At 42.2% G+C, this 17,247-nt stretch overlaps 1 protein-coding gene across 1 annotated transcript in view; it reads right to left on the bottom strand.

Moving 5' to 3' along the window:
* The window catches only part of LOC115479528 (proline dehydrogenase 1, mitochondrial-like), an 83,566-nt gene that overhangs the window by 44,850 nt on the left and 21,469 nt on the right, over window positions 1-17,247 (bottom strand). Inside the window, exons 4-7 of the mRNA XM_030217482.1 lie at window positions 15,014-15,163; window positions 12,865-12,929; window positions 10,814-11,010; window positions 3,624-3,705 (exon numbers count right to left, since the gene is read on the bottom strand). Coding sequence (XP_030073342.1) covers window positions 3,624-3,705; window positions 10,814-11,010; window positions 12,865-12,929; window positions 15,014-15,163 — 494 coding nt within the window. The remainder of the gene's footprint in view (window positions 1-3,623; window positions 3,706-10,813; window positions 11,011-12,864; window positions 12,930-15,013; window positions 15,164-17,247) is intronic.

The following is a 17,247-nucleotide window of genomic DNA, read 5'->3' as shown; positions in this document are numbered from 1 at the left end:
AGAGAGTCGTGGATGCTTGGAATGCCCTCCCCCGGGAGGTGGTGGAAATGAAAACAGTAACGGAATTCAAACATGCGTGGGATAAGCATAAAGGAATCCTGTGCCGAAGGAATGGATCCTCAGGAGCTTAGTCAAGATCGGGAGGCAGGGCTGGTGTTGGACAGACTTGTACAGTCTGTGCCAGAGCCGGTGGTTGGGAGGCAGGGCTGGTGGTTGGGAGGTGAGGATAGTGCTGGGCAGACTTATACGGTCTGCGCCCTGAAGAGCACAGGTACAAATCAAAGTAGGGTATACACAAAAAGCAGCAAATATGAGTTATCTTGTTGGGCAGACTGGATGGACCGTGCAGGTTTTTTCTGCCGTCATCTACTATGTTATGGATGGACCATACAGGTCTTTATCTGCCATCACTTACTGTGTTACTATGCAAAATATAAATGTATAGAGCTAGAGAGCAACAATAATGGAAACTTCACAGTTAAGAATACTCTCACTATATCATAATGGATAGAGGGCTTTTCAAATATTATATTCAATTTAAACAAATGAAACCTCAAGAGTCTAGGGTGCCTACAGAGATGGTCTACCCTTTAACGGACTCGTCGTCATCATAAGTTTCGAACCAACCTCTGAAACCGTTGCTTTCAAGACTGGTGAATTTATTAGAACTTCCCCTGAGGCAGGATCGAAACAGGGGATCCCACTGTTGGGGCAACTAAGACAGTGGCCACTCTTTTGGGTTGTACGATTTAAAGTCATCGCTCTCCTAGATTGGACTACAGTTTGTTCTGCTCCAGTGGTAGAAGCTAAGTGACGTTTTTCTCCTACACTTATGTGGTGTATTATTAGTACTTTGGTTATATATCTTTTCCAGTTCTTTGGAACATTTCACTATGGATAGTGGACTTTTCTATTGAATAGTTTCCTCCGTTTTTTCTCCATCAAGGAGTTTTTTTACAAAATTGGTTGGTTCCGGAGGTTGGAAAGAAACCTATGATGATGAGTCCGTTAAAGGGTAGATCATATCTGTAGGCACCCTAGACACTTGAGGTTTCATTTGTTTAAATTGAATATTTGAAAAGCCCTCTATCCATTATGATATAGTGAGAGCATTCTTAATTGTGAAGATACGGTGCCGGAAAGAATATTTGAAGCGGGGGAGTCGGAGAAACTAAACAAATTCTCTGTAACCTTGGAGGATGTAATGGGTCAGTTCAGCAAGCTGAAGAGTAGTAAATCACCGGGACCTGATGGTATTCATCCCAGAGTATTAACAGAACTAAAAAATGAACTTGCGGAGCTACTGTTAGAAATATGCAATCTGTCCCTAAAATCGAGTGTAGTACCGGAAGACTGGAGGGTAGCCAATGTTACTCCGATTTTTAAGAAGGGTTCCAGAGGAGATCCGGGAAATTATAGACCGGTGAGTCTGACGTCGGTGCCGGGCAAGATGGTGGAGGCTATTATTAAGAATAAAATTGCAGAGCATATACAAAAACATGGACTGATGAGACAAAGTCAGCACGGATTTAGTGAAGGGAAGTCTTGCCTCACCAATCTAATGCATTTTTTTGAGGGGGTAAGCAAACATGTGGACAATGGGGAGCCGGTTGATATTGTATATCTGGATTTTCAGAAGGCGTTTGACAAAGTGCCGCACGAAAGACTCCTGAAGAAATTGCAGAGTCATGGAATCGGAGGTAGGGTATTATGGATTAAGAACTGGTTGAAAGATAGGAAGCAGAGAGTAGGATTGCGTGGCCAGTATTCTCAGTGGAGGAGGGTAGTTAGTGGGGTCCCGCAGGGGTCTGTGCTGGGTCCGTTGCTTTTTAATGTATTTATAAATGACCTAGAGATGGGAATAACTAGTGAGGTAATTAAATTCGCCGATGACACAAAATTATTCAGGGTCGTCAAGTCGCAGGAGGAATGTGAACGATTACAGGAGGACCTTGCGAGACTGGGAGAATGGGCGTGCAAGTGGCAGATGAAGTTCAATGTTGACAAGTGCAAAGTGATGCATGTGGGTAAGAGGAACCCGAATTATAGCTACGTCTTGCAAGGTTCCGCGTTAGGAGTTACGGATCAAGAAAGGGATCTGGGTGTCGTCGTCGATGATACGCTGAAACCTTCTGCTCAGTGTGCTGCTGTGGCTAGGAAAGCGAATAGAATGTTGGGTGTTATTAGGAAGGGTATGGAGTCCAGGTGTGCGGATGTTATAATGCCGTTGTATCGCTCCATGGTGCGACCGCACCTGGAGTATTGTGTTCAGTACTGGTCTCCGTATCTCAAAAAAGATATAGTAGAATTGGAAAAGGTACAGCGAAGGGCGACGAAAATGATAGTGGGGATGGGACGACTTTCCTATGAAGAGAGGCTGAGAAGGCTAGGGCTTTTCAGCTTGGAGAAGAGACGGCTGAGGGGAGATATGATAGAAGTGTATAAAATAATGAGTGGACTGGATCGGGTGGATGTGAAGCGACTGTTCACGCTATCCAAAAATACTAGGACTAGAGGGCATGAGTTGAAGCTACAGTGTGGTAAATTTAAAACGAATCGGAGAAAATTTTTCTTCACCCAACGTGTAATTAGACTCTGGAATTCGTTGCCGGAGAACGTGGTACGGGCGGTTAGCTTGACGGAGTTTAAAAAGGGGTTAGATAGATTCCTAAAGGACAAGTCCATAGACCGCTATTAAATGGACTTGGAAAAATTCCGCATTTTTAGGTATAACTTGTCTGGAATGTTTTTACGTTTGGGGAGCGTGCCAGGTGCCCTTGACCTGGATTGGCCACTGTCGGTGACAGGATGCTGGGCTAGATGGACCTTTGGTCTTTCCCAGTATGGCACTACTTATGTACTTATGTACTTATTTAATATAGCATTTATAGTCCCCCCCCACAATACAGGCAGATTAGATAGTAATACAAAAACGATCATATTGACATTCAATTTATATGGAAATGCTCAAACTATAAAGTCATCCCCTTAAAACAGGGGAAACACAAGAAGGTCAGCATTCATAAACTACAACAGATCATAGAAAAGACAGGAAAAATAAAAGGAGACACCACATTTAGAAATATTACTCAGAGTCTCAAACATCTGGAGTCAAAATTTTGAAGTAGTTCACGTTTCCTCTCAGGTGTTTAGGGAATATAAATGGTGTCTAGAAAAAAAAAACAGGACCCCTTACATAGTTTCAAAATACTTTGCATTTCTTTAAACATTTAATTTGACCTTTGAAAATACATTAGTCCAACCTTTATTAGGAAACTCCCTTAGCAAACATTTTGCACCGTATACCTTATTTTGTCGCAAAATTTGAATCACTACTTTATTTTCACTAAACGCCATTTTGCTAAAATGGATGGCCGCTTCTTGAATGTCGTCATTTTGAAAACAGGTGTCATCCAGTTTATACAGCATCTTACAGCAACATTTGTCAATAATAATTTTTTTACTAGTACAATTGTTTCTGTATTATTTGGAAAAAAAATTTTTTTTTTTGGGGGGGGGGGGGGGTTCCTTTTTTCTGGACACCATGCAGTAATCAAAGGTAATGTCTGAAGGATGGAAGAGTACAAGAGGTTAAACACAAAGAAAGGTAGCTTCAGTTGTACCTGCAGATTTGGCACCAGCAATAGTTTGGAGATCTTAGTCCTACTATCAATGAGGCTGTTCCAATCCAACAGATCCACAGTACTGGGTAAAGAGGAAACAGAGTTAAATCTTCATAGGGCTACCGCTCCTACATCTCAGTCTCAGCCAAATCATATGCAGGCATGCAACAGAGGTTTTACACCCCCCCTCTTCTAATATCCCAAATCCTCCAGTGTCTCTGCCCAAGACAAGTGTGGTCTGTCCCTGTATGGCAATACTTATGTACTTATATGTATTTATATACTGTTATATTATAGGAGAAAGGAACCACACTTGTCTTGGCCAGAGACACTATTACGATTTGTGCAGAGTCCTGCCATATTTTCTGGAGGACTTGGGATATTAGAAGAGGTGGGGGGGGGGGGGGGGTGTAAAACCTCCGTTGCATGAGATGTGAAAACACCACAGGCTATGGGTGCCTCTCCTGGATGAAGGGAAGAGAAGGAAGCACACATTTTGCATTCTCTGGCATGGCAAAGAAGTCTAAAACGAGGCTGTCCCAATCTATACAAGTTGCTAAACCGTGGGTCAGACACCATTTGTGAGGGATGAACTTGAGACTCACTAGTCTGCAAACTGATTGCACTCTCCTGCTGTGAGTTTCAGGAAGCCACATGCACCTGGCATTTAGCCAGAGTCACAGGGATCCTGAGTCTCCTGTTGTAATAGAACAGGGTTGTCTGTACAGGGCATGAGGCAATGAGGACATTCTTTGCTAGTATCTACATGTGTAGGATACGGCTCAGAGTTCCAGCTGTTTATTCCACATGATATTGCTACCTTTCTGTAGATACACTCAAAGTGGTTTGTACATACTATTTTTTGCAGGTACTTTTCTGTCCCTAATGGGCTCACAATTTGTGACAAGTCCACCGACTCTGATTGATCTAGTTGGCCCTCCCTAAATTAGGAGCTATGTGTGTTGGGTGTCAGGGTGACCTGAGATACTGGCAGTTGAAAGGGATATCCTGCAACAGAGGCATGGGAGTGACACCACAACTGCAGAGAACAGGTAGAAACTTTTGGAACTGATGTATCTTCTGGTTCCAGTGAAGCTTGACAAACCACTGAAGATGACCACATGACTGCAGATACATCAAGCAAGAATAACAAATGCAAGCTGATGTGCAGAGGCAGTTGCACAGTGCTGTGATAGACACAAGAGCAAAGGCTTAAGTGAAGGTGATAGGCTGGACTTATGTAAACACGCTGTGTTTGAGTCTGTCTTTAGACTGCAGAGGTTTGTTGTATGTTTGTTAGAATGGACTTCACAAAGCTGATCAGGAATGGCAGAACACAATATAAATCCTGCAAGCACTGGATCAGGTAATATCTGAAGCACTGTCTACCCATAGCTAAATGATTGGTTACCTAAGAACAGCCATACTGGGTCTAACTATCGAGCCCAATATCCTGCTTCCAGCAGTGGCCAATACAGGTCACAAGTACCTGGCAGAAACTCAATTAGTAACATTTCATTACACCAATCCCAGACCAAGCAGTGGTTTCCCCATGTTCATCTCAACAGACTATAGACTTCCTCCAGAACTTGTTCAAACCTTTTTTTAAACAAAGAAACGCTAACCGTTGCTACCACATCCTCAAAGCCTAATTATTCTTGGAGAGAAAAAAATATGTTCTCCTGTTTTAAAAGTATTTCCATGTAATATTGTGTCCCCTGGTCTTTCTACTTTTTGAAAGTTAAGAATAGATTCAATTTTTACCCATTCTACACCACTCAGGATTTTTAGACATCGATCATATTCCCCTTGAGCCTTTTGAAAGGTGAAGAGCCCTAATCTCTTTAGCCTCTCCTCATATGAGAGGAGTTCCACCCCATCATTTTGGTCGCACTTCTGGAAACCTTTTCTAATTTCGCTGTATCTTTTTTGCGATATGTGAATGCAATACTCAAGCTGAGGTCGCACCATGGAGCGATACAGAGGCATAGTATATTCTTGGTCTTACTTTGCATCCCTTTTCTAATAATTCCTAGCATCTCATTTGCTTTTTTGGCCGCCGCACACTGGGCAGAAAATTTCAGTGTATTGTCTACAATGACGCCTAGTGCTGACTCCTAAGGTGGACCCCAACATCAGGTAACTGATTCGGATTATTCTTCCCAATATGCATCACTTTGCATTTGTCCACATTAAATTTCATCTGCCATTTGGATGCTCGGTCTTCCTGCAATTTTTCACAATCCTCATGTGTTTAGACAATTTTTAATAGTTTTCTGTGTTATCTGTAATAAATTGTAACAAGTGGTCTGCCCCCAAAAGCCTTACACTAGGTTTTATAGTGCAGCCCTACAATGTATTTAATGCCTTCACTGTCATTCTTACTTCTAAGGATTTTTACTACTGCCATCACTCCCTGCAAAGATATATGAGCAATGCATTTTGTAAAATGTAGTCTCACTAGTCCTGCAGCCACTCCTGCTCTTTAGTATAAAGTTTGTTACTAGTGGTCTATTCTCCTGCAAGGCCTCCTCCTTTTCTCAGCCAAGCTTGGTTTCTTTATTTATTGTCATTGCCTGAATATTTCTACTATCTTTGTCCTGGTGGGCAGCTAGAGTATGATCTGTCTCCCCAAATCGAGGGCTGCCCTCTAGGACCACCTCTGCTACCTGGTCTCAAATTCTGTCCCTATGGTGGGCAGCTAGAGTATGATCTGTCTCCTCAATCGAGGGCTGCCCTCTAGGACCACCTCTGCTACCTGGTCTCAAATTCTGTCCCTATTGGTCCTTCTCTCTCCCCAGGGCTTGTGGGTATTCTTCTCAACCTCTGTCCCATGAGCTCACTTTCTCCATCTTGTCTGCATGCACCTGTTCCCCTGAAGAGAACCCGTCTTTTTACCTCATTCATTCTCTCTCGCAAGATACTGCATGAACCAGCATCTCATCTCTGAACCACCTTCAACACCTATCAGCTCTCTCACCTCTACCATAAAAAAAATTCATTCTCTTCACATTTCCATCTCCACCCTCTGTTACAGCTTTCAGAACTATGAAGTCTCTTGCCTCAGGGCAGTAATTTCTGAGCATCTACTGAGTTATAGAAGTGATAAGTAGTAGTAATACTAAATTGGCAATATTTATTCAATTAAAAAAAGAAAGGCTTCTGGTGCTTGCTGTCACACCAAGGATATACTGTTTGGTTATTTTGGAACCTGTCTGTCTTAAGATATTACGCTTTAAGAGACCAGAAACGGTGTGTCATCTGCAAATTTAAATCAGCTCAATCACACCATTTTCCAGACCATTTATAAATATGTTAAAATAACACTGGTCCCAGTACAGATCCCTGCGGCACTCAACTTTTCACCCTCCTCCATCAAGGAAAGTGGCCATTTAATCCTACCCTCTGTTTTCTGTCCAATAAAAATTCCTAATCCACCACGGAACAGTGTCTCCTATTTCATGACTCTCTTAAATTTTCATGATGAACTTTGTCAAAAGCTTTCTGAAAATCCAGATACACTACGTCAACCGGTTCACCTTTAACCACATGTTTATTTATGCCTTCAATGAAATGAAGCTAATTGGTGAAGCAAGATGAACTCATACTGACTCTGTCTCATTAAACCATGTTTGTCTACATGTTCTGTAATTTTATTCTTTATAATAATTTCCACTATTTTGTCCAGCACTGAAGTCAGGCTTACTGGTCTGTAATTCCATGATCACCCCTGGAACCCTTCAAAAAAACAAAACAAAAACAAACAAAAAATCGTGTTGCATTGGCCACCCTCCAATCTTCAGGTACTATGGGTGATTTTAAACAGGTTACAGATCAGCAATTTCACATTTGAGTTCTTTCAGTACCCTGAGGTGTGTACCATCCAGTCCAGGTGATTTATCACTCTAACTTGTCAATTTAGCTCAGTACATTTTCCAGGTTCAAAGAGATTTCTTTCAGTTCCTCCGCATCGTCACCCTGTTACATATTATTTCATAAAGACCGAGGCAAAGAAATCATTCAATATCTCCTTTATGGCCTTGTCCACCGAGTGCCCCTTTTGCTCCTTCATGATCTAACAATCCCACAGATTCCCTCAAAGGCTTTCTGCTTCTGATGTACCTGAAAAGGGTGTTATAATGAGTTTGTCTCCACAGCAAGATTTTCTTCATATTTTTAGCCTTTTTTTTATCAGTGCTTTACATCTAACTTAACACCTCATATGTTGGTTCTTATTTTCTTCATTCTGATCCTTTTTCCATTCTTTGAAGGACGATCTTTTGGCTCCAATAGCCTCTTTCACTTTACCTTTTAACCACACTGGCTGTCTGTTGTTCTTTCCATCTTTGTTCATAAGTGGAGTACATCTAATCTGGGCTTCCACAATGGTATGTTTAAACAACATCCATGCCTGATTTAAAGTCCTAAACTTTGTGGCCAACGCTTTCAGCTTCTTTTTAACCATTTTCCTCATTTTGTCATAGTCTCCCTTTTGAAAATTAAATGCTATTACAGTAGATTTCTTTAGTGAATTCACTCCAGACAGCAGCTCAAATTTGATCATTTTATGTTCACTATTTCCTAGTGGATCCAACACCATCACCTCTCGCACCATCCCCTGCAATTGTGCAGTATATACATTTTTGAAAATTAAAAAAAAAAAAAAAAAAAAAAAAAAAATGTGTGAGACCACATTTGTGTTTGTAAACACATTTAGGAGTTTGCTCACTTTTTTAGAGCAAGTTCTCTTCATTTGAATATTTTATGAACATGTTAGCTTAAGCTTATGTTCTTAATGGATTCTCTTTTTAAAACTCAATCGAGCACAAGTTTTTTTACCATAGTTTTATAGTTTAACAGAGATAAATTTATAAATTATGTTTTTATAATTGTTTTAAGTATTATATTTTATGATTAATAAGTACATAAGTAATGCCACACTGGGAAAAGACCAAGGGTCCATGACAGCAGCCAATCCAGATACCACATATCTATGTAATCATGTGTCTTCGCTACATACAGATATATTCGTTATATTGTAAAGGAAATTAAATGCTACTCTACAAATCACTATTTATGCTTAAGAATGGTACTTATTTTTCTTTCCGTTTAAGATGTATTCATTTATGTCTGAACAGATTGTCTCCAGTCAAATGGGATGGAAAAAACTGTGGGGTGCTTCACTCGACATTTTTCCTCACTTCCTTTTTATACATTTTTTTTTTTTAATTCAGTAATGCATTTAGGGCCTCTTTTAATAAGTCTCTACTGATTCCCACGCGGCAAATGTGATACAGCCCATTCAAAATGGACGGACTATTGTGCATTTGCCGTGCCAGAAATTGCTAGCGCAGTTTAGTAAAAGAGGCCCTTTTTCATGTTGATTGCAATTTAACTATACGTTGAATATACATTAAATTTTATAAAAATATTTTTAAAATATATGTACTTTATATGTATTTTCATGCAGATCCCTGTTGCAGGCAAGTGTCGGGTCTTGTACGTTACTGCAATTAACTGCCTGGCACCTACCTTCTGTGTAGTACTGACCTGACAACTCCCATATCTGATCCTCCAAATATTCCTTCCTGCCCATCTCAGAATAATCTCAAAAAACAAAGTTGCAGGTCGAAATTAGAGGATCTGAACCCTAAAAGCTTGTTACCAAGGGCCCAATATTCAAAGGGTTTTAATGGGACAGGAGAGGGTCCTGCCCAGTGATATTCAGTGGCACTTAACCACATAGTTGTTATGATTAGGGAATAGCTGGTTAGAGATGAATAGCCATACTGGGTCAAAGGTCCATCTAGCCCAGTATCCTGCTTCCAATCCAGGTCACAAGTACCTGGCAGAAGCCCAATTAGCAGCAATCAGCTACACAAGAAGTAGCACATATGAGTTTATCTTGTTGGGCAGACTAGATGGACAGTGCAGGTCTTTTTCTGCCATCATCTACTATGTTAAGGGCAGTCTGGGGGTGAAGTCTGGGCTGAGCCACTACTTAACAGGTTAACAGAATTAATATTGTCACTAACACGTATGTGGCTGCCCTGGTTAACCAGGTTGCTGTACTAACCTAGATGTTCATTGCCGGAGACCAGACAATTCCCCGGCACTAAATATCTGGGGTCAATTCAGCCACAGCTATGGGCGGCTTTAAGTCACTTATTGCCACAAGCTGAATCTCAGGCCATAAATTTCCAACAGACTATCCCCACCTTATAAGAACTTCCATGGGAAAGGGAAGGAGGAGTAGCCTAGTGGTTAGTGCAGTGGAGTTTCATTCTGGGGAACTGGGTTTGATTCCCACTGCAGCTCCTTGTGACTCTGGGCAAGTCACTTAACCCTCCATTGCCCCTGGTACAAAATAAGTACCTGAATATATGTAACCCGCTTTGAATGTAGTTGCAAAAACCTCAGAAAGGCGGTATATCAAGTCCCATTTCCTTTTCCCCCTTTCCCTTATGACATCACAATAACAGAAGTGAGCCAAGTATCGGGCAATCAAGCCATTGTGACATCACTGATGAGATTGGCTCTTATTGGTGGAATGAGTGGCCTAGTGGTTAGTGCAGTGGACTTTAAGCCATTGTGACATCACTGATGAGGTTGGCTCTTATTGGTGGAATGAGTGGAGGAGTAGCCTAGTGGTTAGTGCAATGGACTTTGATCCTGGGGAACTGAGTTCGATTCCCACTGCAGCTCCTTCTGACTCTGGGCAAGTCACTTAACCCTCCATTGCTCCTGGTACAAAATAAGTACCTGAATATATGTAAACCGCTTTGAATGTAGTTGCAAAAACCTCAGAAAGGCAGTATATCAAATCCCATTTCCCTTGGCCCTGCTTATGGTAATAATTAGAAGTTCACACACTCATTAACCTTAAGAGTATAAATAAAATGAACTGCTGGAGTCTGTTCTTTAATATGGAAACACTAACACAATGAAGCGTTTCCGAATCGATTGGTGTGTAAGATGCATCGGCCTATTTGAGCCACAGGGGCCACTGGCTTGAGACATTTTTCTACCCCAAACTACCCTTCTAGACTTTTATGAAATGCATGCAAAGGGTCTGGAGAGGGCACAGGTTAAAGAACCTAACATTAAAGTGTTCCTCCTCATCACAGACTATTTTAAATGTCATAGTTTTAAGTTCCAGAAGTTCTCTTAAAAAAACGAGGAATCCTTACCCAGAGACCCCCAGGTTCTCCCCAGTGAACCAGTGCTGGCACTCAGCCTTAGTCACAATACCCAAATTCTCCAGGGTCTCCTGTAACTTCTCTACTTCCAGTCGTATGTCCACTGCTGCCAGTCCTGCCTTCCCCTGCTCTGCTGCCAGTTGATGGAAGAACCTTCGCCACCGGATCAGAACCTCTGAAAACTGCAGCTGAGGAAAGAACATGAGTGCAAATCACATACTGAGCCCAACATGCTGTTCAGGAGATCCTGGTTCTTGCTTCCTCTGAGCACCTGCTATGGAGCACCTTTGTCTTGGCCAAGGAAGTCACTGGAACAGCCATGATGGAGAGAGGAGACGTTGGGATAAAAAAAACAAAAACATTCAGCTAACCATGCAAAGCAAGTGGGGAAAGCATGTGAACACGGCTTATGGAATTCTTTCCAATCTCCTGCATGGCTCTGATAGAGGAATGGCTGTAATGATGTGGTAGCCAATTAAATGGAGTGTGAAAAATTATGAAACCACACGTTCTCAAAGAAAGGATTTTGTGGTTTAAGTACAGAATTCTTCTGTCCCACATCCACGGCCACATTAACACTATAGGAAACCACTAATACATGTTTAGGCTCCCCCCCCTCTCATACTTTTCAGAATTCTCCCCACCATAGGAGCCAACTTTTCAAAATTATTGGGGGTGCTAAACCCAATGGAAATAACCCCTCCTTGGACACATACAAGGAATTTTCTCAATATTGGGGGAGCTCAAGCAGCCACAGAATCGGCTCCTATGCTCCCCACCCCAGTCACTCCATCTTTCTCCTCTAAGATTTTAGTGCACAGCTTTCCTGGTCTCTGGGGCCACCACTGCATTGCCTGCCCTGCTCTCTCTTCCCTTCACATCCTGCACTCTCCTTTTAGTGAAATTGAGCATGCTCAGTTTCACTAAAAGGAGCGTGCCAGACATGAGGAGGAGAGAGAGCAGGGCAGGCAATGCAGTGGATGAACGCTTCAGCTGGCGCGGGTTGAGGACCCCCGCCTGCAAAACCAGGGGCCCAGAAGAATTGGGGGGGGGCCCAGGCCCCCTCCTAGCTATGCCACTGACATGGATACATTTGTAACAGTAGTACTAGCCCAATTTTCAAAAGAGAGCTGTCAAGCTGGTACTTTCCTGAGCTTTTCTCCCCTCCTTCTCAATAGACATGCACTCTTGCTGTTCACACTTCTGCTGTGGTGTTATGATGCTGCTCATTGAATGCCGCCCCTATCAGCTCTTTCCCTCATCTCTGCACTTTCTACCTTCAACAAAACACTCTGGCTGTCAGGTCAGCCTGGTGCCTCTTCCAGAGTTCCGTCCTCCCTCTCCAGTTCTTTGCCAGTTATACTGGAAAAAGGTAGACCATAGGTTCACTACAAATTTGGTATGTGGGGGGTGGGGGGGGAAGTCTCATACTTGTCACAGGGTCATGATTCACCCCCTTCCAACCAAATATATGTCCACAATTACGCAAAGAAAATTTTTCCTTTTAAACTCTTTGAAAAGTTTTTCGATGCTTATTTTTCAAAAACATTTAAAAAGTAAAATTTTCTTTGCACAATTGTAGACATATATTTGGTTGGAAGAGGGTTTTTGTCTATGATTAAGCCAGTCACAAAATAAAAGGTTTCGTCCATAGACTGGGTGTTGATTGTGCAAATCATGACCCTGTGACAAGAATGAGACTTCTTTTCCCCCACATACCAAATTTGTAGTGAACCTACAGTCTACGTTTTTTTGGAGTTTAGTGGCATACTTATTTGTTAGTAGACCTGCGTCAATGCTACTTTCCTAAGGCCAGTTATACTGGAAGCATTCAGGGCAGAACTAGATAGGTTTTAAACTCGTTAGCCACTCCTTTCTGGACTGATACAAAATCCCTCAAAACACCACAAATTCTCACAGATTTTACTACACAGGTCCGTGTATATTAGAGTTGCACACGCGTGGCACAGCAGGGGCTGAAACTGCAGTCTATGACCGTGGAAATCCTTTTATAAAAATGGCCACACAATTCTGATACTGACCAGGAACTGGGGCCGTCCCAGGGCTGTGAGCTTGATTGCAGAAAATCCATCTTCTGAGCTACCACCTGTAAAATCAAATGCATCGTGAACACATGCAGACCAAAGCACTAAAAGAGGTTAAGTTTTACTAGCTAAGCTTTTCCAAGGAGTTTTTAGAACAAAGAATGAGCACAGACTAAATACACAGCCACCCAGAAGCTTAGCACTCACCCTGTGCATCAACTGGGAGGGGGAGGGGGGCTGGGATTGGCTGTGTTCACTTCAGGCTAGATTAAGTAATACACTTTTTGCTTATTTATAACTTCGAGTCCTGTAATCTGAGCTGATTTATAATTTACATCCAACCCTCCCCTCTTGGACAACCTGCATCAATTGGACCATCTCAGAACCAAAAACTGCAAAGTGAATACCTACAATCCGTGAGCTGAAGTTTTATTTTAACTGCATAAGTATTTCTAAGTTTCTTCTACATTGCCAACTAGTAAGACTGCTGATCCACAGGGTGAACTGCAGTGCCACCAAGTGAAATTTGCCTAACTAGCTTCTGACACAAAGAACGTACCTTGGTCCAGCAGACCAAGAGACATCTGGGATCCCAGTGGTATGTGGGAGAGGAAACTATAATCCCCATTACCCCCAGATCACCCTTGGAAACTATAGGTCTGGTGAATGCCAGATCAGCAGCAAAAGAAAGCCTCAATCATCCACGATGTCATACATGAACAGGATCTTGACATCCTATGAATAAGTGAAACCCGGCAAGATGAAAGTGGGGGGGGTCTACCACTGGCTGAACTATACCTAACAGGTTTCAATATCCAACATCAACCAATACCAGGAAGATGGGGTGGAGGGGTAGCAGTTGTGATTCGGGAAACAATCAAACTGCGCAGAATCTCCATACCCCAGCTAAATGAATCAGAATCTCTTTTAATCCAGCTTGAAGAGGAGAAACCAATCACCTCATAACTCCTAGACCTGATTACTCAAGTGACCCTGAATTACCCTAGGATGGTGACCATGGGAGATTTCAATCTACACGTCGAATCCCCAGATACCACCACAGTTGCCTTTCTGGACACGATGACAGCACTAGGATTTCTACAGGTGATCAATTCTCCAACCCACGAAAAGGGTCACATACTAGATTTGGTATTCTACAAAGAGGTTGACATTCCAGAATTCTGGGATAGAAGTATTGAAATAACACCCCTATCATGGTCAGACTATTTTCTAATTACATTTTCCCTAAGTGACCACCTGAAATAAATGGCACCTCGTAGAGTTTGGAAGAAGATCAGAGACAAAAAAAGCTGAGCATTGAGAATTTCCTAGAGGCCATGGTCTATCCACAAGTTCCTGGAGTTAAAATGTCAAGCCAAATGCAAAGCGCTGATAAGGAAGGCAAAGAGGGACGTTGAAAAAAAGATTGCGTTGGAAGGCAAAACACACATAGTAAAAACGTTTTTAGGTATATTAAAAGCAAGAAGTCAGCAAAAGAATCGGTTGGACTGCTAGATGACCGAGGGATAAAAGGGGCAATCAGGGAAGAAAAAGCCATTAAACATGAATTAGTTTGGAACCTGGGAGCATTTAATTTTTTTTTTCTGGAGAAAGTAATGCATTGCCGCCCACCCCAGGCTCTCTCCCCGGCTATAGCCAGCTCTGCAATTTGGGGGGGGGGGGGGCGCAGAGGTGGACGGGGAGAGAACCTGTTAAACATTTACGAGTACACCACTGCTTATAAGTGTTCAATCAGAAGCCTTGTGTGTCCCTTCTCGTATGCGGGCCATTCTATTCAGCGAGATATAGCATTGTATCCCTTACCTGTGCTACGTCAGTAATCCTCCATGTGACCCTTGTGCTCCTTTCCCCCTCCCCCCCCCCCCGATCATCCCTCCTCACCCATGGTTTTCTCAGTATTAAACTCACTTGTACAACATCTTATTCTCACCCCTCCATATGACTTCATTGCCTCTACTGTTGCAAGCTGCCACAGCAATGTCTCCGTTCCTTGATACACACTTACAGGGCACCGTTGGTTGCTACTCCAAAACACTGTTGCAAGATGCACAAAGCACTTACAGGCCTCTAAATTTGCCTACTTCTCCCCATGGGTGGTGCGGACACCTGCAGACTCACCACATACCACATGCCTCTATGCACTTCAAAAATGTCTCCACATGTTGGTCGCACTTGGCCTCATCGGCATAGAAGTACGTTCTGGCACTAATAACACCACCTCTTCGGTCCCCAAACCCTGGGTGTATCTGGTATTTCTTCTCTCGATGGTCTGCACCTGAAAAGCAGAAGCCATGCGGTATTAGTTCTGTCCTGCAATTATATTGCATTTTGTACATTTCTACAGGCAGAAAGCTAGAAATCAGATTCTGGGTTTGTTCAGGCCAACTTACACTAACTGCTGCAGAAGGCAAGGAAGCTGGGGCATAACACTGCCTTGAGAATTGTCAGCATGTGCCAAGTCTCATTCTGTCTCAAACCGATCATCTCTCTTTGCAAAGCCACCATTCTCTATTTTCATTTAGTTCACATCTTTCAGCAATTCAAGGCACGTTACATTCAGGTACTAGAATCTCTTCTCCAGTGCCCAACAGGCATACAATCCAGTGGACACAATGAGAATGTGTGGCATTTGAGGGGGGGGGGGGGGGGTAAGGGGACTAAGATATTATAGAGAGGGGAGGGGGAAGGGGACTATGATATTATAGACAAAGCTCTGTGTGTTTTGGGTAAAAGTTGATGTTCTGAGATTTTACTGTATTTGTATTTTCTTGTAAAATGATGGAAAAACCCAAAACAAACAATTGAAAAAAAAAAAAAAAAAAAAAAAAAAAAGAGTGTGTGGTATTTGCACCCCGACTTTGCTGGTCCTCAGCCTGCTGCTTTAACCACTGGGTTACTCCTCCATGCAAGTAAGTGGAAGCAACGACAGACACTACTGAAAAGGTATTAAAATGGTACAAGACAGTGGAAACTTAGAAAAGTCGCTACCAATCATGAGGCAGGAGTAGATGCAGATGAGACGTAATCACTTCATGGCAATCTACAACAAGCAGGGAAAGGTTTTTATGTCCCTAATGCAGAACACAAATAATGAAACAGTGGCTAGAAGACGGACTGCAGACTATTTCTGGATAGTATGTTTCCTAAAATTGAATGTGGCTAAAACAGATCTTGTGAATCTGGGGAATTATGTACTGTGTGTGTGAATCAGGACGTGTCAGTTTAGAGTTGAAAAATATTGGGAACATTGAATTGACAAATTAATCGGGTAGTAAGGAAAGACTGGTTCAAACTAAGATGGTATAACTGCCGAGGATTTCCCCCAACCTCATGATTTTTGGACAGTGCTTCAAGCAACTCTTCCTGCAATGCTATTGATATAGGGTTAACAAAGAGCATGAAAAAACTGCAAAGGACTAAAAATATACCAGCGCATTTGATATAGGATAAGATAACTCCTAAAACATTATGCCTGCTGTTTAAAGCTCTTCATGAAATAGAGCACTTGAAATTTTGCACCTCCAAGTGTACCCTTTGATCCCTATCACCACCCACTTGGTTCAGAGTTTAAGTGAAAGAAGACAGGTTGTGTTTTTTAGGGGCAGTCCCTCTAATGTGGAATGCTCTTCCATTGAAATTGAAATGAGGCCTCTACTTTAAACTCTGGAGTAGTTTCTTGATTGTGTAAAATTAGTATTAGACATTTCTACACCAAGAAGGCACCAACATGTGTGTCAGATATGCAAGTAAATGATTAAAACACTAGCAGAGATGTAAATGCCAACCATCTGCTTAGTAAGAACTTAAGAATCTTGCACAACGTGTATTTGACAGGGGAGTGTTAAATGCACTGAACACTAGGAGTTGTGTGGGTATCACTGGCATTTAGGTATAAGCCCTTACTGCGGCTCTATGGCTGGCTTATAGAGCACTTACAACAGGTAAGATATGGCTATAACAAGTATACTCCTTCACTATAAAGGAAAGAGATCCCAGGCACATCAGTCAAAATTCATATGGTTCAATTACATTCCTGGACCCAAAGCCAGATGGAGACAGAGTACAGGTTTTCCCCCATCAAAGGCAGTGACTGAATTTTCCTTCAAAGCATTGAGCAGGGGTTCTCAGGACACCTTGCCAGTCAGGATTTCAGGATACTCAATTTATTTATTGCATTTGTATCCCCCATTTTCCCACCTATTTGCGGGCTCAGTGTGGCTTACAATAAGATATGAATAATAGAGATACATTGGTTACAACTAGGTTATGGATTACATTGAACAGGGTTGTGCGAGACATTCGAATATCATTGGGAATATAACAATGGGACATCAACTTAGAAACATTGGAAAGAGACAA

Source organism: Microcaecilia unicolor, chromosome 11, assembly GCF_901765095.1.
Source record: "Microcaecilia unicolor chromosome 11, aMicUni1.1, whole genome shotgun sequence".
Classification (NCBI taxonomy): Eukaryota; Metazoa; Chordata; class Amphibia; order Gymnophiona; family Siphonopidae; genus Microcaecilia; species Microcaecilia unicolor.
Note: the sequence above shows the minus strand (reverse complement) of the source record. Positions and strands in the feature narration are given on the sequence as shown.